The sequence below is a fragment of the Bubalus kerabau genome, chromosome 1 (genome assembly GCF_029407905.1).
Source record: "Bubalus kerabau isolate K-KA32 ecotype Philippines breed swamp buffalo chromosome 1, PCC_UOA_SB_1v2, whole genome shotgun sequence".
NCBI classification, from domain to species: Eukaryota; Metazoa; Chordata; class Mammalia; order Artiodactyla; family Bovidae; genus Bubalus; species Bubalus kerabau.
In genome coordinates, this window is record NC_073624.1 from 241,375,420 (window position 1) to 241,400,871 (window position 25,452).

Genomic DNA, 25,452 nt, shown 5'->3' on the forward strand with positions numbered 1-25,452 from the left:
CTAGAGGAAGGGAGAGGAAGTGGCTAAAGATGCTCTTTTAAAAAGAGTAAAAGAAAGAAAAAGACAAAAGAATTGTTTGTAGACAAAGATGCTTCTTGAGCTCAGAAGCTGGTTCTTTTTTACAGGGAGCTGGGGAGGGTCCCAACCACATACTAATCTACTTGGGCCCCAAACCCTCCCCGCCCCATAGATTTTATACATCAAAGAGAATGGAATTATTTTAAGCAAACTCCATTTTGTTTATGGATGGGTCCATTCCTTCCAGGACTACTCCAGGCAGTGTTTCCTGTCCCCAAGGGTCCCCCTGGTCCCACTTTTCCAGCCAGAAGTCAGTCAGCACAATCTGCTAGCACTGTGGCTCCATCAGAAAATCCTCTCCAGTAACCAACCTGGCAGGGAAGGGGGCCTTCTCAGCACCAGCCTCTCAGATCCCTGCACGCTGGAAACCCCTGGGCTAGGGGCAAGATTCATCTATAGGCTCCTCACGTCTGCCCGGTGGTTCTCAGACAGGCTGGCGTACCCTGTGTACCCCACTGAGGGAGAAGTGGGCCTGGGGCTGATTTGTAACTGATAATGAAGCACTTAAGTATGACGTTGACTTGACTCATGCTGGAACAGACTCAAGGTCATCCCTATCTGACTGTAGAATGAACTCTTTGCCGTGGCCTGTGAGGTTCTGCATAAACTTCCAGCTTTGCATCTCTTGTCCTTGTCTCCTTTCTCACTCACTCATCCCTCTGGCCTTCATCTGGTTCCTCGGATAGGCCAAGCTCTTTCCTGCAGCGGGGCTGCTCCTTCTGCCAGGACAACCCTCCCCCCTTTTGTCTTGCCATAGCTCGAGCTTCAGGGCCCAGCTTAAAAATTAACCTCTTTGTGTACTGATGTGGAGGGGACTTCAGATTGCCTTGAGGAGTTGGGGAGCTGGTGATATTCTGTACTTGATCTACACGAAAGTGACAAGGTGTGTGAATACATGAAAATTCACTGAGCTGTCCATTTAAGATATGTAGACTTTATGTGCATGCTAAGTCGCTTCAGTCATGTCCAACTCTTTGTGACCCCATGGACTGTAGCCCGCCAGGCTCCTCTGTTCTTGGGATTCTCCAGGCAAGAATACTGGAGTGGGTTGCCATACTCTCCTCCAGGGGATCTTCCCGACCTAGGGATCAAACCCGGGCCCCCTGCATTGCAGGCAGATTCTCTACCACCTGAGCCACCAGGGAAGCCCAGATTTTATGTAAATAAACCCCAAAAGACAATATCTTTAAAAAAAATAATTTCACCCACTTCCCTGTCTCCTGTTCTATGGCTCTTCACCGCAGCACGTGCCTTCCCGTCCTGGTACAATAATTACACTATTTGTTGTTTTGTTTGTAAATTGTTTCTCCCATTAGAATGTAAGCCCCATGAGGAGAGAACCTTGCTCTGTCTTGTTCACTGAGGTACCTTCTGGAGTGTAGCGCAGTGCCTTTCACATCGTGCCTATTAAGAAAATTAGCAAATGGATAGATAGAAGAATGAATAAAAAAGCTTGGATTTAATGATGGAGGAAAAAGGGGTGGAGGAGGTTGGCCTGAGGTTAGATGATCCTGACTTCCAGCTCCCAACAGTTTAGGGGTCTTGTGCTGGAAGCCCAAGTCCAAGAGCAGCTGGGAGACCCAGCACTGTCCCGTCTACACCTCACTGGGGTTGTCCTGGTCGGCATAGATGAGGAAGCCCGTGAAGAGGCTGTCAGTCCAGTATGGGTCATAGAAGAGCCCATTCTGCTCAGAGTAGAAGATCTGCAGCCAGACCTCGTCCCCCTGCCTGAGCGCCAGGATGGTGGAACCCGAGGCCACATCGTGGTTGCCCGTGTTGGCGTCGAAGGTCCGGATGCGATACTGGCCGTTGTGTACCAGGCCGATGGCCAGGTGCTTGTTGGCCAGCGTGATGTCGTAGGTGAAGTAGTAGATGCCTGGCACACCGCAGACGAACTTGCCACTGGAAGCATTGTAGTGTCCACCCTCGTTCATTAGTATCTTGTCGAATTTGATGGGCAGCCGCTCCCGCGGATAGCTCTTGGTCACTGCCACGGAGAAGGCCGACTTGGCGTGGCTGCTGCCGCAGCTGCAAGGCCCCGGGAGGCCCGGCTCCCCCTTCTTGCCCTTGGGCCCCTTCTTGCCGGGTGTGCCGTGCTTGCCCGGGGCACCGCTGACCCCTTTGGGGCCACGTGGGCCAGCCTGCCCAATGGCCCCAGCTTTGCCCTTCGGGCCTGGCTTCCCCCGATTACCTGTCCGGCCAGGTGAACCTGGAAGACAGAACAGCTGGTGTCATGGAGGGGACTGCAGAGAACTAGGCAGAGGGCTGGCTTTGGCTTTCCATCCTTGGAACACAAGGCTTTGGGTAAAGGAAAGAACACAGTCTGTGCAGTCACACAGAAATGGATGCAAATTATGACATTACCAGGGGCATTTCTCCCATCTTATCTGGAAAGTGGGAATGGTAATATGCACCTTCCAGAATCATGTAGATTGGGGCAAAGATAACTTGTCACAATTCACGACCTTCCCTTGTCCTGCCTTTGAAGGAAGAGTCTGGTTTGTCTGCCAGGTCAGCCCTTCCCCAGGCTGTGCTAATAATGGGTTGAGACAAGAATTGTAAGAAGCCTCTTGACTTCAAAGCATTGACCTTAGTGAAATCCTTGACCAGTGCCTGAGATCCCTGCCCACGTGGGCATGGGTTTTTACAGCAGCATTGCTTACAATAACAAAAACTAGGAACAATTAAATGCTTATCCAAAGGGAGATGAGAAAAATTATGGTTCATCCCTTATATGCAATTATCTGTAGGAGTTTAAAAAAAAATGACACAGATTTACACATACCATATGAAAACTTCTCTAAAATATACTGTTAAGTGGAAAAAGAAGGTGGCAGAAACTCTTTTTTGTTCAAAGAAAACCACAATGCCCATTTGCACATTTGAGTGCCTGGCACCTAGTAACCATTCACTAGATGTATACAGTTGGTGTATCCTGCAGAACATTTCCATGGTAATGTTGCCTGCAGAACACCTCTGGGTTTTTAATTCCTATATTCTAATACTGTGCATTTCTCTCAACACAGTATTTTTGGCTGATGATTATATAAAAACATTTGTATTTACGACCCCAAACTCAATACAACATTTTACATTTTAAACAAAATGTACGGGTAACTGGAGTCATATCCAAACACAATGGTTAATTGAAACAGTTGGCAGGCTGGCAGAGCTGGGGGGTGGGCAGATGTTTTGGAAAGCATGTTTATGCTTAGTCATGTCCGACTCTTTGCGACCCTTTGGACTATAGCCTGCCAGGCTCCTCTGTCCATGGGGATTTTCCAGGCAAGAATACTAGAGTGAGTTCCCAGACCCTCCTCAGGGGATCTTCCCGATCCAGGGGTTGAATCTGGGTCTCCTGTGTCTCCTGAATTGCCAGTGTATTCTTACCCGCTGAGCCATCAGGGAAACACGTTGGATGTCAATTAAGAAGCCTGCGGCTGGAGGTTGCCAGGTGTAAGCAGTGTCTTAGCATCACTGCTCACAAAGCAAGGGTCCGTTAACCACCCTATGAACCGGGTGATCAGCAAGTAATGCTGCAGATATTTTACATCCTAACAAGGTGCTTTGCTTCTCATATGTATATATGCAGGCCTTTTTGTGTGTGTGTGATTTAGAGTTTTGGGTTAATGTGTAATGCATTTAAATTTTTCCTATTTTGAGTAATTGGGAAATAAATTCCCAAACAGCATTTTCTCACTGAACATCTAGTTTTCAGGAACAGATCGCTTATGCTAAGTACTTGGCAACGTTTGGTATTAGTATACATATATGTAAATACACAGAAAGGGACCAGGCAAGACATGCATTAACCGGCTGACAGTGCTCACCTTTGTGGGATGACAGGAGGACGCTGCGGTGGAGTGGGCAGTCTCCAGTGGGTCTGTTGTCTGCCTGGGACCCCTTCCTTTGGAAAACTGCTGTTCACTGCTTAATGTGGTCCTAGTGAGGCTGTCAGTCACAGTGATCAGCTGCGCTCACCACACACACAAGGCACACTCACGCCCAGGGGTGGGCACTTGACCCAGTCCTGGTGAATGGTGGTACCTCACCTCTATGGTCCAAGTGATTGGTTCAGAATGAATATGTGATCAAGAAGAATCAGTCATCCTGAGAACTGCTCTATGGATCAAGTGGGCATTTCATAAATTCCAACCTTTGTGAGAACCAAGCCAATATACAGAGAAGCAAAACCTTGACAATATTTGAGCTCCTGGATGCAGCTATTCCTGAAGCTTGGCTCTCAGGCTTTCTAGTTGTATGAGCCAATAAATTCCATTTGGGGCTATAAGTTGGGTTTCTTTTTAAATTTTTATTTATTTATTTATTTAAATTGGGTTTCTGTCTCTTGCAACCTAGAGAGTTCTGAGTACTATTTCAGGAGACTTGCTTACAGTCACTGAGCAAATCAACAGTGCAGCAGGGGTAGGGACAGGAAATCTGAGCCTCATTGTTCCTTTCCAGAGAATACACCTTTTTTTTTTTTTAATTAAAAAATTTTTTTTTGGCTGCACTGTGCCATGTATGGGATCTTAGTTCACCAACTAGGGATTGAACTCGTGCCCCCTGAAGTGGAAAGTCCTAAACACTGGAATGCCAGATAATTCCTACTCTGTTTTTCAAAGAGACATTAGTTTGGTTTATAAGGAAATAAGATTCATATATATTAGTTTTCATAACTTTGCAAACCCCTTTTGAGTCAGATGTTATCAACGGGTGGGAACAGGAGGGACAGGGACTGGGCTTCTTACCTTCCTCTCCGCTCTCCCCTCGGTCCCCGTCCTGGCCATCCTGGCCATCTCTGCCTGGAAAGCCCATTCTTCCCACCATTCCTGAGGGCCCTGGGGCTCCTGGGGGGCCGGGTGGACCCTGGGGGCCAGGCATGCTGCAGATGAGTTGAGGGGAGCCCTTCTGGAAGTCTCTACGGGCAAAGGCAGCCAGCAGTGGGTCGGCTGCACAAGGAAGGGCACAGGCCAGGAGCACCCAGGGGATCATGGTGGCCACCTGTGGGAGGCAAGAGAGCTGTGAGTAGGTGAGTCTGGCCACGGAGCTAACTGGAGGTCAGTCGTCCAGAGAAGGAGAGGGCACCTGGGAGAGACACGGTTATACTGCTGCTCCTCCCACTCTTCCACGTCACACGCAAGTAGCCGGACAGTGTTCCCACACCCGGACGTCTCTGGATGAGCCGAGTCATGGACTCAGAATACACTTTGGAGGGGTCCTGGATGAGGGAGGCACTTGTCCTCACATCCTCATGCTCTGGAGTGGCAGGACTGAGCCCAGTGACCGCTGACAGGGACGAGCTGTGGATGGAGAGAATCGATCCATGGTTTCATTCAAATATGTGGCCTGAAGGGAAAGTTACAAGGGCAGAGATACTTCAGACTGCTGGTGGTGATTTGTAACTATGCTAGAGGATTCGGGGCAGCACATTAGCGGGTGAGAAGTGAGGTATCAGTTCTGAGTGTTGGTGCCGCAAGCCTGAGCAGCACTGGCAGACGATGGGCACAGCTCTTCTGCTGAGGGCTCCCTGTGTACCAGGCCTGGGCCAGGAGCTTTCCACACGTTACTTAATCTCATAGCATCCTAACCGAATATATATGAGGAGGAAAGGGAGCTCAGAGAAGTTCACAAGGTGACTAAGGCAGGCAATTATTGTGGCAAGGCTGGGATTTGAATGAGGCCATGAAGATCCAGAGCTCGTGTGCTTTGCTCCAGGCTACACTGTTTTTGTTTTCATTTAAAGAATAATAAAAATGATATACTCACATTGTTATAAAGTCAAGTAATAACATAAAGCTTATAATGAAAAACCCTGTGTGATCTTCAGCACTACCCATCCTCCACATCAACCCTCTCCCCTCGCCCAAACTCTTTTGGCTATTTCTTCTGGAATTTATTGACATTAAAAGATAATATGCTTACGTAGCTTATTTTTATCTGTTTTAAAGATGTTTGTTGTTTTCTTTTTTATTTTTTTGTACTGTGCTATGCAGCATGCAGGATTCTAGTTCCCTCACCAGGGACTGAACCTGTGCCCCTTGCAGTGAAAGCTCAGAGTCCCAGTCACTGAACCACCAGGCAGGTCCCATCAATTTCAGACATTGCCTTTTGAATTCCTATTATGACAGATGAGGATTCAGCCCTCTTGCATCACCCTGTTTTCTCCCTCATGCTGTTTAAACATAATTTTTGACTAAACCAAAATTCACTCTTTGAAGTATTATAACTATTATTTACTGCTAAGCTAAGCACCATACTATAATTATACTTCCTTTGTTATATACACTTTTCTTACTGGAGATATTAATAATTTTATTTGCTTAGTTTTCTACATCACTAATTTGTACATTATCAAATATATCAGATAATTTACCTCTCCCATTTATTTTCCTGAAGACATAAGTCCCAGAGCCCTCCCTCCTCCCGTTCCAACTGTGTACACACTTTACAGCCCAGGATTTTCCTTTATAACCATCATGGTGATTCTCTTTGTCTCTCTCCTGTGTTTTATCTCCTGCTTTGGACTTCCCTGGTGGCTCAGACGGTAAAGTGTCTGCCTACAATGTGGGAGACCTGGGTCCAATCCCTGGGTTGGGAAGATCTCCTGGAGAAGGAAATGGCAACCCACTCCAGTATTCCTCCTGGAGAATCCCATGCATGGAGGAGCCTGATAGGCTACAGTCCATGGGGTCGCAAAGAGTCGGACACCACTAAATGACTTTATTTCACTTTACAAATCCATGCCTTCCTTTTATTTTATTTTTTTCACTCTCCTACAATAGCTTCCTGGATAAGAAGTGTGGGATGTAATTTTGGGGGACACTTTGCAAGTCTCAACAAGTCTTAATTTCATGCCATGTTCTTAAGGCTGGGACAGTGGCGACATGATCACACCAGAGACCAGAGTGTTACATGACCAGAGATTATCTACCCCAGCCCCTCTCCGGGAAGATGCCAAAGCAAAGGCCCAAAGCAGAAATAAGCCACTTGTTCAAGATCTTGTAACAAACTGACTCAGTCACTTTGCAATGAATAGCCTCTCTCCTAGGAATGAAATATTCTCCCTAGGAGGGAGAATATTCTAAGCAAGACTTTCTGCCTCTAGGATGGGCTCTGAAGTGGTAGCTGGCTTTGTGAATTTAGGTAAGCCCTTTTCCCTTTCTGGGCCTCAGTTTCTATGCCCTGAAACATAAGGGATTGGAGGACTTCCCTGGTGGTCCAGTGGTTAAGAGTCTGCCTGCCAAAGCAGGGGATGTGGGTTCAATCCTTGGTCTAGGAAGACTCTACATGACATAGGGTAACTAAGCCCGTGGGCCATAGCTACTGAGACTGGGCTCTAGAGCTTTCAAGCAGCAACTACTGAGCCCATGTGCCACAGCTACTGAAGCCGGCACGCCCTAGATCCCATGTTCGAAAACATGATAAGCCAGAAAATGCGAAGCCTGTGTACCAAGGAGGTGACCTTCCCAGACACCCTGGGGGACCAGCCCTTCCTCTTCCTGTGTGACTCGGCAAACACCATCCATCTTTAGGCCTTCATGCTTTAATCACTGAGGAAGACCCAGAACTCAGTGCATCTCTCTGAAATAAAATTGTCCTCGGCCCCAGGGTCTTTTCTCATAAGGGACACACTTCAAAAGGCACAACTAGAGAAAGTCCACACTCAGCAATGAAGACTCAGCACAGCCAAAAATAAAAATAAAACATTTTAAAAAATCTACCAAAAATAAGGGGTTGAGTGTGCATCAGATTCAACTGGAGGGCTTGTCTAAACCCAGATTTCTGGGCCCAACCCCCAGAGTTTGCGGTTCAGTAGGTCTGTGTTGGGGCTGGAGGATTTGAGGTACTTTGAGGCATGCTGAAGGTGGTGGTCCAGGGACCCATTTGACTGCAACTTGGGCTTCCCAGGTGGCGCTAGTGGTAAATAACCCACCTGCCAAGGCAGGAGACACCAGAAACACGGGTTTGATCCCTGGTCAGGACAATTCTCTGGAGGAAGGCACGGCAACCCACTCCAGTATTCTTTCCTGGAGAATCCCTTGAACCAAGGAGTCTGACAGGCTACAGTCCATGGTGGGGGTCACAAGAGTTGGACACAACTGAAGCAACTTAGCACACATACAGACTAGATGATTTCTAAGGTCCTTTCACCTCTGATGCTGACTGAGACTCTCAGACTCCACTCTGCCCTCTCTTAACAGATGCAAAGCCTTGCTGGCTTCTCTGTTCCCACATAACCTTCGACCACTTCATTAGAGCCTTCAAGCATGAGAGGGCTTCCTGCAGCCATAGGGCTGGCAGTAAAGTTGAAACACTGCTCAGGTCTCACTGTCAAGGCTCACACTTCCCTCCTGGGCCCTCAGTCTCCCTTCGCATCCTGCTTTGCCAGGGGCCTGGGAGCCTGTCCAGACCTCTGCGCTTGCTCTGGACACAGGCTGACTCTGCCCCTCCTCTTGGCCCCTCCAAATCTTTAACCCTGGGAACACATGAGGAGGAGAGACGACCAGGCCTCCCCTGCCGGGAAGAGGAGTGGAGATGATGCTGGGACTCGGGGAGCTGCTCTAGTTTCAGCTCTGTGCTCACCAACCTGGTGACTTTGCACCAGTCACTTTCCTTCTCTGGACCTCAGAGAAGAAGCGTCCCTGGCCAGGGAGAAATGATTTAGAACCAGACACTGCCTTAAATAACATGTAGTAACAAAGTTATTATCTTTTCAATTTCTGTAATCTTAACTAAGTAAAGAAAAAAGGTTTCAGTTTGCTGACAGTATATCTTTCATGTCTCCATACCCCTTCCTAATATCCCTTTTCAATGAAGAACACTGTCATCTGTGGCAGTGCACACTCATTCTTATGAAATTTTGTGCAATTTGGAAACCTTGGAGACCCCCAGACAGGACTATGGTGCCAGACACCCTGGGATAGAGCATCTGCTGGGGTGCAAGGAAGGCCTGTGGCCCGATGTGAGGAAAGGGACTCAACAAGGGCGCAAGTTAGCTCTGGGGATCTAGTCATTTGGAGACGATGCAAAGAAAGACTTAGTGGGTGATAGAAAGAGTGTTAAAAATCCATATTTTCATCTGGGCACCAGGACATATGCGAGGACATATTGTATGCTCAATCGAGGGGTCAGGCCAAAGTGAAGAACTGACAAAGGAGGAGCCTTTTTTGTTGTTTTGTTTTTAAAGTTCTTTTTCTTTCTTTTTATTTATTTACTTATTTTTGGCTGCACTGGGTCTTCATTGCTATGCACAGGCTTACTGTAGTCACAGCGAGCTGGGACAACTCTCTAATTGCAGTTCACAGGCTTCTCATTGTGATGGCTTCTCTTGTTGTGGAGCAGGTTCAGGAGTTGTGGCTCTAGAGTTCATGCTCAGTAGCTGTGGTGCAGGAGCTTAGCTGCCCCATGGCATGAGGGATATTCCTGAACCAGGGATCAAACCCGTGACCCCTGCATTGACAAGCAGATTCTTAACCACTGAACCACCAGGGAAATCTAAAGGAACAGTTTTGAGAGCTCATTCCATGACTCTGGGTACTCTTGGATTTTAAAAGGCAATCTTTGGGAATTCCCTGGTGGTCTAATGGCTAAGATACTATTCTCCCAATGCAGGGGGCTCAGGTTGGATCCCTGGTCAGGGAACTAGATCCCACATGCTGCAGCTAAGAGTTCACATACTGCAACTAAAGATCTCGCAAGCCACAACAAAGACCTGGAACAACCAAATAAGTAAATATATATATTTTTAAAGTGCCACTCTTGAGGCTGGGAGCGGGAGAGCTGTGGACATACATCTGAGGACTGCATGCCAAGTTGGCCGTTGGGAGAGCAGCTGCCTGCCGAATGGAAGGAGGAAGAGAGCTCTCTGGGGTGCAGGGAGGGAGCAGACTGCCTTCTCACCCTCCTTGGTACATAGAAGGTACCAGACATTCTGCAGTAGGAGCCAGCCTGGGCCAGAGGGACCAGGACAGGAAGTGAGGGGCCCAGAAGGGATAATCATGCAGGGTTATCTGAAAATGAGAAGCCTGGACTTGCCTGCAAAATGAAAGTGTGATGGACTGCTTCACAGTTGTTACAGTCAGAGGGCTTAACTTGGGAACGCCCACAGAAGGTACACCCAAGAAAGAGACATCATCCGTGTCTGCCGGGTCCAGAGGAGCTTAGCCCTGTCTCAGCCATGAAACAGGAACCATCTGTCCAATTAGTGCTTCTTCTGCTCCTTCCTTCAACCTGGAAAGAGGTGAGCTAAGGTGTCCCAGCCAGCATCACAGCTCCACTGCGGGACAGGAGGAAGCCTCACCTTTGAATGATGATTGAAGAGCAGATTACCTGGGAGTAGACTGCCAGGGGAGCACCTTTGAAGAGGAAAAGTTAAAATTTTACCTCCTTCTCCTTCTGCCTCTGTAACTCAACTTGCTCCTTGCAAAGTCTAGATCATGTAGGTCTCAGAAAGTGGGGACTCACAATACTAGGAACTGGAGCTTATCTCACTCACCCTTGTCCTGCTCTTTGCCATCGCCCTAACCCCTGCAAACCCGAAAACCTGCTTAATCATGCCTGTCCATGTATAAAAACCTCTGTAACCCCTTTGTTCGGGGTTCAGAGCTTGGAGTGTTAACTCCTCTGGACCCTCCAGCATGATAAACCTGAGTTCTCCAACTCTCCAAGTGTGGTGCTTGGTTTCTCGAGTACTGGTTTCTGCAACACCTTCACTGGCTAAATTATAAAGGGGCATGCGTGCTAAGTTACTTCAGTTGTGTCTGACTCTTTGATCCTGTGGACTGGAGCCCTTCAGGCTCCTCTGTCCATGGGAGTCTTCAGGCAAGAATACTCGAGTGGGTTGCCATGCCCTCCTCCAAGGGATCTTCCGACCCCGGGGATCAAACTCTTATGTCTCCTGGATTGCCAGGCGAGTTCTTTACCACTAGCGCCACCTGGGAAACCCTATAGAGGAGCGTTATAGTACCTAAGAATACTGGAGTGGGTTGCCATTTCCTTTTCCAGGGCATCTCCCTGACCCAGGGATTAAATCTGGGTCTCCTGCATTGCAGGCAGATTCCTTACCATCTGAGCTATAGGGAAATCCCTATAAAAGAGCAGAGGGAGGCAAAAATTAAGGGGCAGTTTAATTAAGCTGCTGTCTTCTGGTGTCTCCTGTGCTCAACATGGGCTGTGTAGTTACTGGTAGAGATGGGAGGCAGACTTAGGAAACGGGGTGGAAGCTTACATGTTTGATGTACTTTTGGAAAACTGTGTCCTAGATTCCCCAGGCTCCAGGAATCTCCATCTCTTTCTCTTGTTTGCTTGACGAGAGTCTTGCAAAACTAGTCTTAGTGTTACCTGTGAGCTGGGACACATCTGGGACCCCAGAAGAGAAACCCACTTCTCAAAGCAGATTTGAAATAATTTGGAAAGTTACAACCTGCAAATATTTTGGACGAGGGAAGGAGCAAAGAAGGAAGGAAGCAGGTGGGAGCAAGTCTTCCAGGCAGATGAGAGTCTGCAAGACAGGCAGGAAAGAGAGAAGGCAAGAGGAGAGAGAGAAAGGTGAAAGGGGAACCCTGTGCTTTGGGTTGGCTCCCCTCTTGCTTCTCATCTCTACTCTGGACACACAAGCCTGGCAAGAGGGAGCAAGGTCTGCGCTCTCCAGCCTCTGTGGACAGCAGGGGATCTGGCTCAGTGAAGCTGGCCCAGGGCAGGCCCCAGGGGCTGGGTGGAGGCGTGGGGCTCTGGAACTCAAAGGGAGGAAGGGATTTCTCTGAGCTGGAGCCTGAAGGTTCCTGCAGCTCCAGCCAGCAACTGTTTTGGAAATAGAGGCGGGGAGACTAGGTTCTGACTCCAAACCCAGAGGGAAGGAGAGGAGAGTTTCCTTCCCTCTGGGACACCTCCAAAACAACCAGCTCTACACAGCCCTGCTCCCAGCCTACTCTCCACACAACAGTGGTGAAAAAACTAGGGGTAAGTGCGTGGAGAATGGACAAGTGCCCAGGCATCCAGACAAGTGAACTCTTGCTGAGTTTTAAAAATAAATATAGGTGCTCGCTTTGGCAGCAAATATACTAAAATTGGAACTATAGGGAGAAGATTAGCATGGCCCCTGCACAAGGATGACATGCAAATCTATGAAGTGTTCCCTATTTTTAAAAATATATAGCCAGCGGGAATTTACTGTATGACACGGGGAGCTCAACCCAGTGCTCTGTGACAAGCTAGAGGGGAGGGATGGGGTGGGAGGTGGGAGGGAGGTTCAAGAGGGAGGGGACATATGGGTACCTATGGCTGATTCATGTTGATGTATGGCAGAAACTAACACAACATTGTAAAGCAGTTATCCTCCAATTAAACATAAATATATTTTAAAAATTTAGAATTACAAACTTGAGGAGAGCCCCAAGGGACCATCCAATCCAACCTGATTGGTTACAGACAGGGAAACTAAGACATAGGCAAACTGACTTAACTGGACACCTAAAAAGTTCCTGGCACTGTGCAAAGCTCTTTACTGGGATTATTTTATTTGAAGTTTACAATAAGCCCTACAAAGCAGTAAACTTACTGTCTCACTTTTCATCAGAAGAAACAGAGGCTCTGAGAAGTGAAATGATTTACCCCAAATCACACAATTTGAGTTCTGGGGAGAATATTTGAACCCAAGTCTGACGGGCTCTGGAGACGATGTGTAATGTACTACACCTTGTTTCCTTCTCTGCTATTTCTTTTTTCCCCCTCTCTGATTTATAGAAGAGGAAACTGAGCTCAGAGAGGCGAATTTGCTCGTGTTTATACAACTAGCTGGTGGCAGAAGTTATATTTGAATTTGGGTTTGGCTGACCCTAATGCCCAAATGCTTTCCATTATGTCAGCATTTCTTGGATTTTTCTTCCTAAATATCCCAAATCATAGCAAGCACAGGCCAAAGCCACGCACAGCAATAGAGAAATTTCTTTGATATCTTTTTATTATATCATTTCAAACACAGACACACATGCCAAACATACACACATATATAAAATACATGATTTGGAAAATGTAAAAGTGATGCTTTTTCTCCCTCTGGATATTTGAGATTGACATTTGCGGGAAACTCCTGTCTTCTGAGAGGCCCATATGTGGCTTAGCCAAGGTGATTAGGAGCAGTCTCCTGAGCCCTGACATCCCACCATTGGGATGCCCCTTTGGAATGTCAATGGGGTGTTCCCAGGGGCTGAACCAAGAGATGAGGGTGCACAAAGCACCTCCCCCAAACACCATCAGCTTATTCCTGGCTTAGAGCTGGCAAGTGCCTCCGCCCAGGTCTCTTGCTCCCCTGATAGCCATTCGCCTGCCCAAGCCAGAGGGATCATTTACAAATGTAGCTCAGCCACATCACTTTCTAGACAGTCTCACTCCAATGGCTGCAAAGAGCAAATATTGGAACCCCTGATGCAGACCTAAAGGAAATGGTCCCCTGCTTCCATCCTAACCCAGGCTAGTCCCCTCTCTTCCTACACTCCCCTCCCCTTCAGGCCAAGCTCTAACCCACCCCTTGGTCTGCAAGCTCTGTTCCACCACCTTCTTTTTCACCTCAGAGCACAGGGCTCCACCCCTCCTCTGGGGAGAAGGCCGGCAGAATATTTTACACATGGCAGATCCTCCATAAATATCTGTTCAACTGATAAGAAAAAAAAAGTATTGGTCCTTCCTTGTCTTTTATTTGCTTATTTATTTGGCCACATTGGGTCTTAGTTGCAGCATGCGGGATCTAGTTCCCTGACCAGGGATTGAATCCAGGGCCCCTGCATTTGGAGTGTGGAGCGTTAGCCACTGGACCACCAGGGAAGTCCCCTTCCTCATCTTTAAAAAAAAAACTCTCTTAGTTCCTAAATTGTCCTTGGTAGTGTGAGTTGAACAGGGAAGGCTGCATGGTAATTTTCCTGCCGAAGGGAAAACAATATTAGTTGGTTCAACCTCTAAAATGGAATCATGAGGTGCTGAACTTGGATGAAGTTCTTCAGTCTGGTTTTAATTTGCTCAGTCCCTGGGTTCCTCATCTCTCAGTTAAGTAGTTAATGAATCATAAAGCCATGTGTTCTAGGAAAACAGTAGGAGCTAAAGGGCCTCGGCCTGAGTTCCACTGTCAGGACCTCCTCCCTGCTCTTGTTCATGTTCCTCAGGACACAAACCCCTGCTTCATTCCCAAGGGCCCTCTATTCACAAAGTGACATGAGAAGGGCCAGTAGCGGGGACATGGGTCTCTCACTGCCTCTACCTGAATGTGGCTGCCAGTGCAAACTCCAGAGACACTTGTCCGGGCCTTGAGGCTGCTGAGTCTGAGTTGCGCACAATCTTCCTTGGAGACTGGAAGATATAAACTGTGCTCAAATAAATTTGACCTGTTGGTTACCAGGTCACACTGACAGGTGGTGGTGGTGTTTCACTCAGTGCTAGTAGCTGTAGGAAGCAGTCACTTAGTTTCCTCAACTATCCAAAGGGAATAACAGTATACTCAACACATGGAGTTTGCGCAAGAATAATAGCTAATGTATCCAAAGTGTCTAGCCCCAAGTGTGACACAGTAAAAAGTTCAGCAGCTGAAGAGAACTCTGAACTCTGCCTAACTGCCTTCCCTTGGAAGCCTTCAGATAGCTGCCTGCCTCATGCTTCACGTCTCAGGGCTCACGCCTCCTCAGAGAGGCCCACCCCTGCCTGTTTGCTCAGACCACCCTGCTCTTCCTTCCAAAGCACTTGGCCCAAGTTGTGATTATATATTTTTTGTTTCTTGGCTCATTAACTTTCTGCTCTGTCTTCCCCCTAGAGTGGAAGGTCCAGGAATATAGAGGCCCTGCCTATCTTGCTCTCTGTTATGTCACCAGTGCCCAGAGCTCAGCTCAGCTGTTCAACAGCCTTGAATGAAATAGTCACTCGTATGTAATAAAAGAGCAACTGGAGCAAAAGGATGACAAAGCCACACTTGGCTACTGAGGGAAACCCAAGGAGACCACTGGTCTTGGATTCAGAAGAGGTGGGTGCCCGTTCTAGTTTTGTAACTCACTGGCCATGTGGCTTTGGGAAAGTCATTTCCTCTTAGTTGGGCCTCCACTTCCTCACCTGTAAGATGGACATCACAACCCTCACCCTGGCTGCCTTACAAGGTTCTTCTGAGAATCTAATAAGATAACCAAAGTTGAAAGCAAATCATGATACAAAAGTTAGAGCCTTGTTTAAAACAGTAACTGCCACCAACTGCAGCGGAACTAACAGCAGCAACATCCTGACCTCTCAGCAGAAGCCCCGGGACGCTTCAGGGGAGGACACCGGACTCTGACCCGGCGGGCAATTCTCCCTGTGTTTGCAGTTGAAAGAAGAGGGCTGGTGGTGGGAATGGGGTGGGGCTTGCTCGCTGAAAATTCGCTTTGATGGGAGTGAAAATTCCATGATGAAAAACATCCCATGCCCTCCCTGAATTCCAAGAAGCAAATTGGAAACAGCTTCTCTGAGAAGCTGAAGAGAGGCCCGATGGGAAGAGAGAGGAGCTGGCTGCCGATCCTCCCACAGGGCTCACGGAACCAGTCCCCTTTTTCCTCGTATCTGGAGACGGATGCCCATGTGGAAACACTGCTGCACCGAGTCTAAACACAAAGGATTAAAAGTCATGGGGCCCACTTGCCAGGAGACCTCCGAAAATATCTGATCTGCGGCTTTCTCCTCCCACCCTCTGCCCCTGTTTTTGGCTCAGTGTAGCACAGAGTCGTACACAACTAAAGCGACTTAGCAGCAGCAGCAGAGAATAAAAAGGGTCCAGCGACAAAGCGTGACCTAACGAGGCTTAGGAGCCAGATATCGCGAGATTTGCCTCAGCTGGAACTCTGACTGCACACCGGAAGTCAGCCTGGCGGGCACTGCAGTATGCCACCAAGTTCTAGTCTCTGACAGATAGAGCCAATCTCTTCCACACCAATGCGCGTGACATGTGGTGGGCGTGCAGCCCGCTCTCTGGGCCCGAGGCTGCTTCACATGGGACCTCAGCTGCGGTTGGAGTCAGACTCTGAGGCGGCTGAAGCCAAAGCCGTCTGGTTTCAGTGCTACCCACAGCTTTCTCTGCCCTGGAGACCAAAGACCGTAGGGACAGAAGCAGGCAGCTGATGTATAGGGTGTGAGGACGGGCGAGAAGGCCCGAACGTGTTCAGAGGCCTGTGTTCAGCTTCTACTGAGTTCTGCGTCCAAGTGGCCTTCTAAAGGGCTGCCCAATAGGAGGAGGATATGAGTCACATGTGTCTTTTTAATTGGTTTCACCGCCAGGTGAGAAAGATAAAAAGGAGCAGATGAAATTAATTTTCATGGTATTTAGCCCTATATATCTCAAATACCATCATTTCAACATGTAGTCAGTGTAAAAGTTGTTCAGGCATTTTACGTTCTTTAATTACCACTAAGTCTTTGAGGCCAGTGTGTACTTCACCCTTGCAGCACTGGCCACTAGCTGTGGGTCCTTCTACGGGTTACTTATGCTCCCTCCCTCATCCTCATCCCCCCTCCAAAATGAGGATGATAATAATGGTACCTACCTTAGAAGGTTTTTATAAGGGTTTAACTTTCCTAGAGTAAGGCCTGGTATAGGGGAAGAGATATAAAAGCATTGCCTATTCTGTCCTTCCGAAAAGCAAACAAGGTGATGGATTTTTTTTATTTTGGATGATGGGGTTGAAACATGATACAAAAATTCAGACCTTGTTTAAAATTGTCACCAACAGAAACTGAATCAACCAAAAATTACCCTCACCTCCTCCATGAGTCCTGTGGCATTTCACCTGGAGCCTCTGTATTCTCCTAAAAATTATCCATTTTCAGGTAAGATAGTTTGTTTTTCTGTCTCTTGCTACCAAAGGAGAGTCCTATGGAGGCTTGGCCTTCACTCCTGCCATTCCATCAAGAGGGAAGAACGGGGGTGTCTGGCTTGGCCCCCTACCCCTGATTCATCTGGCAGGTTCAGGCTCCACGGAACAGAAATAGGAGAATCAGTCAGAGTGTTGATCTCATTAACTGACAGGAGGACTAAATGGGCTATCATGTATGTAGATACTTGGTACTGTGACTTGGAAAGGATGCCTAATGGTGTGGCTTATTCTTATTGCGTTGGAGCCTAGACATTGGGGATCTGAAGATGAAAAGATGTGGGTGCTTCCCTTATAGGGCACATGGTCTGGTTATACTGAGGGTCCCACTGGCATACCTATGCGACCAGGTGAGAAACAAGCCTTGCTCCTTTCTCTTTGATCTAGGCTCCCTTGAGGAGCATCCAGGACCCCACAGAGGCAGGGGAAGGCAATTTGGGAACTAGTTGATCCCTTGGAACGGTATGGAAGGGACTATGCTTGAGGATTCAGGAACTAAGGGAGAGGAACAAAGTCTGTACTCTGAGGGGTTCGGGAGAAAAAACTGTTTTCCTTGACTTCCTTGGGCTTGCTGTTTTCCAGGAACTCACTTCCAGTCAGGCCATGATGGGCATTCAGGGTAACTTTAAAGGTGTGACACAACGCTAGCCTTTGAGAGCACATGGCTGAACTGGTGGTTAAGAAGTGGTTAACAGTCATTTTCTAGCTGTTTGACTTCTGTTACGTTATTTAAGCTCTCAGTTTTCTTGTCTGTGAAATAGGAAAAGCTATGTGTATGGTCGTATTTGAATTAGTAAATTTGAAAAAAAAGCATGATATAAAAATATTTATTGTTTTACTTTATATGTGAAAATTTGTCAAGAACCTTGCAAGGATATTCTAATAGGTGAGCAGAAATTCTACTGGGTAAGCAGAAATACCTGTCATCCTTCAGCAGGTGAGTACTGAGTTACATCAGTTTGAATTATTTGAGGACTTTAGGAATGTCTCCATGAATAATTTGATTGCTCATACCTCATTATAGAGTAATTGTGAATATTAAATAGGATCATTCAGTGAATAGCTCACAATAAGCCCTCAGTAATATTAATAATGGTATTATTCTGATATAATGATAAAATTTGAAGACAATGAGAGAGATAATGGGAGAAGGATAAACGAGCAGACCTGGGTCTGCTGTTTCCTCATCTGTAAAATGGTGAGAACAGTGACCTTCTGAGGAGTTGAACAGTTGTGAGCTTTGGGATAAACAGCATTGAAGGCAGTTGTAACAGTTGAGGGGATTTTATGGCATGGCATGAATGCAAAGGTGCAGGATTTCTATGGGTGTACCCTACTTTAAACAAGCATCTAAAATTGGAATTTAGTCATTCAATGATCAGCTTTTTGTTGAGATTGCAATGTGCAAGGACTTCTGGCTGAGAGCTGTGGAAGATGGTCCTGCCACTGATGAAGTTATAATCTAGACAAGAGGTGACCAACTGGCTTATCAATGGCCTTATGCAAACCACAGACTGCACTGTGCTTTCATTCATTCATTTATTTATTTTTAAATAAACAATTTGAAATTGTTGCCAATGTAAAATTTGGGAGATTTTATGTTAAAATCAAGATTTCAAAGTAAAATACAGAATATATCTAACCAAGGAGGTAAAAGGCTTGTACTTAGAAAACTATAAGACTTTGATGAAAGAAATTAAAGATGACAGAAACAGATGGAAAGATATATAGTGCTCATGGATGAAATAATATTGTTAAGATGACTATACTACCCAAGGTAATCTACAGGTTCAGTGCAATCTCTATCAAAATACTAATGGCATTTTTCACAGAATTAGAACAAATGATTCTAATATTTGCATGGAAACACAAAAGACCCCAAATAGTCAAAACAATCTTGAAAAAGGAGAACAAAGCTGAAGGTATCATGCTCCATGATTGCAAACAATACTACAAAGCTGCAGTGTGGCTCTGGCACAAAAACAGACACTTAGATTAATGGAACAGAATAAAGAGCCCAGAAATAAACCCATACTTGTATGGTCAATTAATCTATGACCAAGGAGGCAAGAACATATAAATAGACAAAGACAGCCTCTTCAAACTTGATGTTGAGAAACTGAACCACTTTCACATACTGTATACAAAAATAAACTCAAAATTGATTAAAGACTTAAATGTGGGACTTGCAATCATAAGACTCCTAGAAGAAAACATAGGTAGTATGCTTTTTGACATCACTCTGAGCAATAAATTTTTTTAGTATGTCTCTTCAGCCACAGGCAACAAAAGTAAAAATAAACAAATGGTACTACATCAAATTAAAAAGCTACTGCATAGCAAAGGAAACTATCAACAAAATGAAAAGACAACCAACTGAACAAGAGAAAATATTTGCAAACAATATATCTGATAAAGGGTTAATATCCACAATATACAAAGAACTCATACAACTCAGCAGCAAAACAAACACGCAAACAAAAACAAACCTGATGAAAAATGAACAGAGGACCTGAATGGACATTTTTCCAAAGATGGCCAATAGACACATGAAAAGATACTCAATATCACTAATCATCAAAGAAATGCAAATCTAAACCACAATATCATCTCACAGTTGCCAGAATGGCAGTTATCAAAAAGACAACATGTAAATGTTGGACAGAATGGGGAGAAAAGGGAACCCTTGTACATTGTTGACAGGAATGTAAATTGGTGCGGCCACTGTGGATAACAGTAAGGAGGTTCCTAATAAAATTAAAAGTGGAACTTCCATATGATCCAGAAATTGTACTTCTAGGTATTTATCTGAAGAGAACAAAAGCACCAATTTGAAAAGATATGTGTACCCTTAGGTTCACTGTAGCACTGTTTACAATAGCCAAAATATGGAAGCAACCTAAGTGTCCATTGATAGATAAATGGATAAAGAAGATATAGAATATTACCAACCATGAAAAAGAATGAAATCTTGACATTTGTGACAACATAGATAGACCTAGAATGAACACAGAGGATTTTATTTCACAAGAAATAAGCCAGAGAAGACAAATACCATATGATTTTCACTTACACGTGGAATCTAAAAAACAAAAGAAAAACATAACAAAACAGAAACAAAGTCATAGACACAGAGAACAAACAGATGTTTGCTGGGGGGAGGCAGAGGAGACATGGCTGAAATAGGTGAAGGAGAGTAAGAGATAAAAAATTCCAGTTACACAATAAATAAGTCACAGAAATGTAATGTGCAGCCTAGGCAACATAGTCAATAACATTGTAATAAACTTTATAGTAACATGATAACTAGATTTATTGTGATTATTTTGTAGTGTGTAAAAATATTGAATCACTGTGTTATACATTTGAAACTAATATCCTAAGTCAGTTGTATTTCAGTTAAAAAAAAGATTTCCAGGCAGCTCTGCAAACGTGGCACTGTGAGCAGCTGGTGCGGAGTGTCCAGGCTGTGGTCCGTTGCCTGCGCACCATCTCTGCACCCAACGTGCCCTGCCCACCGTGGTCCTGGGGACCCCGCTCTGAAGACAGTGTGGAAATTCACAGAAAAACATGAATGGGTAACAACAGAAAATGGTGTTGGATCAGTGGCAATCAGCAGTTTTGCACAGGAAGTTTTGGGAGATGTTGTTTACTGTAGTCTGTCTGAATTGGGGACAAAATTGAACAAACCAGAATTTGGTGCTTTGGAAATTGTGAAAGCTGTTAGGGAACTCTTTTCTCCTCTATCAGGAGAAGTAACTGAAATTAATGAAGCTCTAGCAGCACATCCAGGACTTGTTAAAAAAACTTGTTATGAAGATGGTTGGCTGATCAAGATGACACTCCATAACCCTTCAGAAATAGATGAACTAATGAGTGAAGAAGTATATGAGAAATACACAAAATCTATTGAGGACTGAAAATGGAACCCCTAAATAAACTAGTTTGAAACAAAAAAAGATTTCCAGCTGTTTTTCAGGATCTGAAGGACCTGGCAACATTCTGGCAGGGCACCAATTGACTGCCTCTTGGCACCAATTGACTGCCTTTTGGACAAGGTATTATGGCTGAACTGTGTTTCTCCAAAATTCATGTGTTGAAGTCCTAACCCCTGGAAACCCAGAGTGGGACTGTACTTAGAGACAGGATCTTTAAAGAGGTAATTAATGTCAAAGTCATATTGGTGAGTCCTAATCCAATATGACTAATATCTTTATAATAAAAGGAGGTTAGGACACAACACCCAGACCAAGGGATGACCATGCGAGGTCACAGTCAAAAGGTAGGCATCTGCAAGCCAAGGAGAGAGGCCTTGGAAGAAATCAAATCTGTGATCATCTTAATCATAGACTTCTAGTTTCCAAAACTGTGAGAAAATACATTTTTGTTGTTTAAGCCATCCAGTTGTGTTACTTTGCTAAGACAGCCCTAGCAAACTAATACCCAGGACCTACGTTCTTCGGTGTCCAGTCCTCACCACTCCTAAATGCTGTGCATCCTGTTCACTTACGTATCATGCATGGTCCCTGTTGGCATATGAGTTTGCAACCCCTGATCTAGAGGAAGAGGGTATTCTCCATATGTGTTCTCCATATAAGTTGTGTGTTTCTATTTCAAAGCTCTCATGTTCATTTTCTCCTTTCATTTTCCCCAAACTTCTAAGAGGCTGGTTCTGTCATCCCCATTTGGCAGGAAAGAATACAGAGCTCAGAAAAGTGAACTCATTTTTCCCAGGTCAAAGCTGGGACAGAACCCAAGCCTTAACTAACTGGGCAGCTGTGTGTGTGTGTGTGTGTGTGTGTGTGTGTGTGTGTGTGTGGTATAAGCCAGTTACAGCAATGCACAAATCCAAAGGAAGATTATTTTCTTGAAAAAATATTTGGCATAGAATTCCCTTCACAAGTGAAACCTAGATTAGAACTTGATTAACAGAAATGTGACTTATGCAGCAGTTTATCTCACGGAGGCAGTGCCAACTTGGCAGGCCTTTGACCTGGGGGAAAGTGGGGGAAGCTATGAGTAACACAGGGACTGTGCTGCCCATAATGAGCATTTGGGAGTAGAAAGCATCAGAGCCTGGGACTGTGGCCGAGAAGGTCCAAGTCATCTATGTCCAGTCTGCAGGTGAAGATGAGAGGAGGAACAGCAAGACAGGGAAGAATGGAGGGATGTGCAGAGAAAGAAGTAACTTCCTGGGGGAACTCGCTGAATATCTGATGGAGGCTGAGTGTCTTTCAAGATGCCCCAGACTTGTGAAAGAAAATTCGTTTGTGTAATGACACACTATACACAGGAACAAAGTATATGCAGATACAGAAAGACGAAAAAGCAAGTTGCAGCAGGGGATGTCAAATATGCCTTTTAAGTTAAACAAGACAGATAAATAGAGATGTATATCTGTACGTATGTATATATAGACAGATTTTATATATATAATGAAATTTCTGCAAGGACACACATCTTGTTAAAGGGGTTACCTCCCAGAATTGGGAAAGAGTATGTGGGTTTTTACTTTTCAGTTTTCACCTTTATATACTGTGTGAATTTCTTAAGATAAACGTTGTTAGTTTTGTGTCATTTAAAACAAAAGGTAACCCTAAGGCTTGAGGATTGGAAGATAGGCAAGGTTGTGTCCCTGCTAGGGAATGTGGAGAAGTCAGACATCTGGTGAGAAAGGAAGCATGTGTTGCACTGGGTGTATTAGCGTGAAGGGCAGTAGGGAGGGTGTGAGAAGTGTGGAGGGGTTGCAGAGGGGCAATTGAAAGTGGACGTAATGGATATGATTACCAGACAACAGAATGAATCAGAGGAGAGCTGTGTAGGTGGGAGGGCAGAAATGGAGGAACAGAGAGGATTTTGAACAATGCTAACTGAGTATCAGCTTTGGGTTGACAGATATAGGACAGTTGCTGCTGGTTCAGTGGGGTCCCTGGGAGATGGCAAGTCTAAGGAGGGGACCCTTGAAGGATTCCACGCAGGACAGTTTTTCAGTCAAAGGGTAGAGGAGGAGTGCACTGAGGTTGTGCAAAGGACTGACCTGAGCTGCGAGGCTGCAGGGGGGCAGTGCCGCTGTTTAGTTGAGAGGAGCAGTCCCAGAAAGGGGCGGTGGCAGGGGGGATGGAGAAATAAGAAAGAGAAATAAGAACAAAGTAAATAAGACAAGGCTTGGAGAGAGGCAGCAGGGAGGGAGAGTGAAGAGCTTCATGAAGAACTGAGTGCATATCTCAGCTTGCTGGTTGCATATCTCAGCTTGCCCATCTGTATGATATATTTAATTAATGCAATGTCAAGAATCAATGAAATAATGCACTTAATACATAACTATGATCGTTAGCTCAGGTATTGGGCTCAGACTTACCAGGGTTCAAATCCTTTTACCACCAACGACTAGCTGTGTGACTTGAGCAAGTCATTATTGTCTCTGAACCCGGTGCCCCTTCTGCAGGTGGGCATAACGTGTTGTCATGGAAATGATGCTGGCAGGGCCTAGCATAAAATAAGCGCTCCATAAACGGTCGAGCTATTACCATTACTATCAAGAAAACCACTGAGCACAGATCCTGCCACAGGCTCTGTAAGCGCTCAGTAAATGTCCATTCATGTTGTAATTTATAAGGCAGAGGACGAGAGCCAGGGATCCGTGGGTTGCCCGGCCTGCAAAGAGGGGCTGTTGGCGGTTCCCTCCCTCGCACTTCCTACCCCCGCAGTCACTGCGTATTCTCCCCATCCCTGCCCGCACTTAATGTCCCTGCCGGAGGGTGGCGGAGGTGCGGGCCGCACGGACCGCGTGTGGACACTTACCCTCAGCGCCGCCGGCCACGTCCAGGGGCGTCTGCAGCCACGAAGCTCTGGGCCGTCCCGCCTCCCGCTGCTGCAGCTCAGCCGGCGCCCGCCCCAGGCATACTTTTCCCATCCCGTCATGGGCGGGAGAGCTTTCCACCCGGTCACGTGGGCCAGCCCGCAGAGCGGCCGCGGGCTCTTGGGCTTTGATTTCAGCTCCTGTGACAACTTGATTGTGTCGATGGATCGTTCTGTGCTTAGAACTTGTCAGTGCATTTGAAGATTTCTGTGCAGAAGAGTGATCCTTATCCAGGCGTTTGCAAGGGTGTGGGTATGTGGCACATGTCTAATGAGGCCTGTGTGTGAGCATGCATCTCGCTGTGAATCTAGGAGTACTGTGGACGTGACAGCTTATAAAAGAATACCTTTCCATGTGTACTGAATGTAAGGGTGCTTGAGAGAGACTATGAATTACGTGTATGTGTTTAGCTTTATGTGTGTGTGTGCATAAGAGCATGTGTCCAAATATACATCAGGGCTGTGTCTGCACATACACATGCATATATCCAAGCTTGCAGCTTGATGTGCAACAGAAGTGTACTTCAGTTGTGGTATGTACACACTAGTGTTTGGATTTCTATGTTGGGTGCACGTTTAAATGTGTGTATGAGTAGGCAATAACTGCTTATCAATGTGTATGTGTATGATACTGTGTGGCACCTGTTTGTGCAGTGTTTATATGTAAATGTACCTTGGTGTGGGTTTTGTCCAGACGTGACTGTGTGCACACACATAATAATGGTTGGGGGCCCCTGTGACCCCACCCTCATCTCCCTCCTCCCCAGAGTATGAGGCTTCACTGGCCTCACTAACTATTTGGCTCAGCCTCAGGTCCTTGAGAGACATGCCCCTGCTGGAGGACCCCAGCCCCTAGATGGGCAGGGTGACCATGTTTAGGTAGCAAGCAGACACCAGAGGAAAGAAAAGTGATTAGAGGCCTGTCTTTTGCTTCTCCCTATTCCTTCCCCTGCTCTCTTTCATTAGCTACCAGTATTTCACTTGGCTGCCAGAGCATCTGATGAACAGATGGTATATGACCCAGGGTTTATTTGAATGCAGATATGTATTCAAATTCTCATGCTCGTTCCACCGCTGTAGACACGTCAGTTACCCCAGGTGATACTTCACTTTCTGAAAAGTAGGGAGAATAATATTACTTGCCCTGTCTTTCCCCTTTGAGTTGTGACACTCACTCACAGCGAGGTTTGGTAAGCCATCGAGCTATGTAGAGAATTAATATTATGTAAATATTATTTGAGGATGAAAGTTAGTGGGCTCTGCAAACATTTAGTAAACATCTTGTAAGTGTCAGCCCCCATCTAAGTGCTGGGGATCTAGATGCACCCATACTCAGTTGTATCTGACTCTTTGTGACCCTACGGACTGTAACCTGCCAGGCTCCTCTGTCCATGGGGTTCTCCAGGCAAGAATACTGGAGTGGGTAGCGGTTTCCTCCTCCAGGGGATCTTCCTGACCCAGGGATTAAACCCATGTCTCCTGTGTCTCCTGCATTGCAGGCAGATTCTTTACCACTGAGCCACCTGGGGATCTAGAGGTAAACCAAATAGACTTGGTGCCTAGCCTTCTGGAACATAGAATCTAGTGGGGATGATTCAGGTGGTTTCATGTGAAATGTATTACAGAAGAGGGAGATACTGAA

General features: G+C 46.0%; 1 protein-coding gene, 2 long non-coding RNA genes, 1 other non-coding gene and 1 pseudogene across 5 annotated transcripts in view; 4 read left to right on the forward strand and 1 right to left on the reverse strand.

Moving 5' to 3' along the window:
- LOC129637369 (uncharacterized) overlaps positions 1-16,048 on the forward strand; it is a 40,992-nt gene extending 24,944 nt beyond the window's left edge. The window contains exon 3 of the long non-coding RNA XR_008707451.1: positions 14,876-16,048. This is a non-coding gene — a long non-coding RNA (uncharacterized LOC129637369). The remainder of the gene's footprint in view (positions 1-14,875) is intronic.
- C1QTNF2 (C1q and TNF related 2) lies at positions 1,537-23,799 on the reverse strand. The gene is made up of 3 exons (XM_055561461.1): positions 23,754-23,799; positions 4,830-5,082; positions 1,537-2,287 (listed from the first exon to the last, which is right to left on the reverse strand). Exons 2-3 carry the CDS (start codon positions 5,071-5,073, stop codon positions 1,674-1,676), a joined length of 858 nt encoding a protein of 285 aa, XP_055417436.1. The 5' UTR covers positions 5,074-5,082; positions 23,754-23,799; the 3' UTR covers positions 1,537-1,673.
- Positions 12,121-12,223, forward strand: LOC129642481 (U6 spliceosomal RNA). The gene has a single exon (XR_008709750.1). It is a non-coding gene; the product is annotated as a U6 spliceosomal RNA (small nuclear RNA).
- Positions 16,104-17,974, forward strand: LOC129637361 (uncharacterized). Of its 2 annotated transcripts, none has more exons than XR_008707446.1 (3): positions 16,104-16,729; positions 16,812-16,908; positions 17,815-17,974. It is a non-coding gene; the product is annotated as an uncharacterized LOC129637361 (long non-coding RNA). The 2 variants fall into 2 exon arrangements; XR_008707445.1 differs by lacking the exon at positions 17,815-17,974 and adding an exon at positions 17,535-17,737.
- LOC129631982 (glycine cleavage system H protein, mitochondrial-like) lies at positions 18,064-20,883 on the forward strand (annotated as a pseudogene).
- Positions 23,800-25,452: the final 1,653 nt, after the last annotated feature.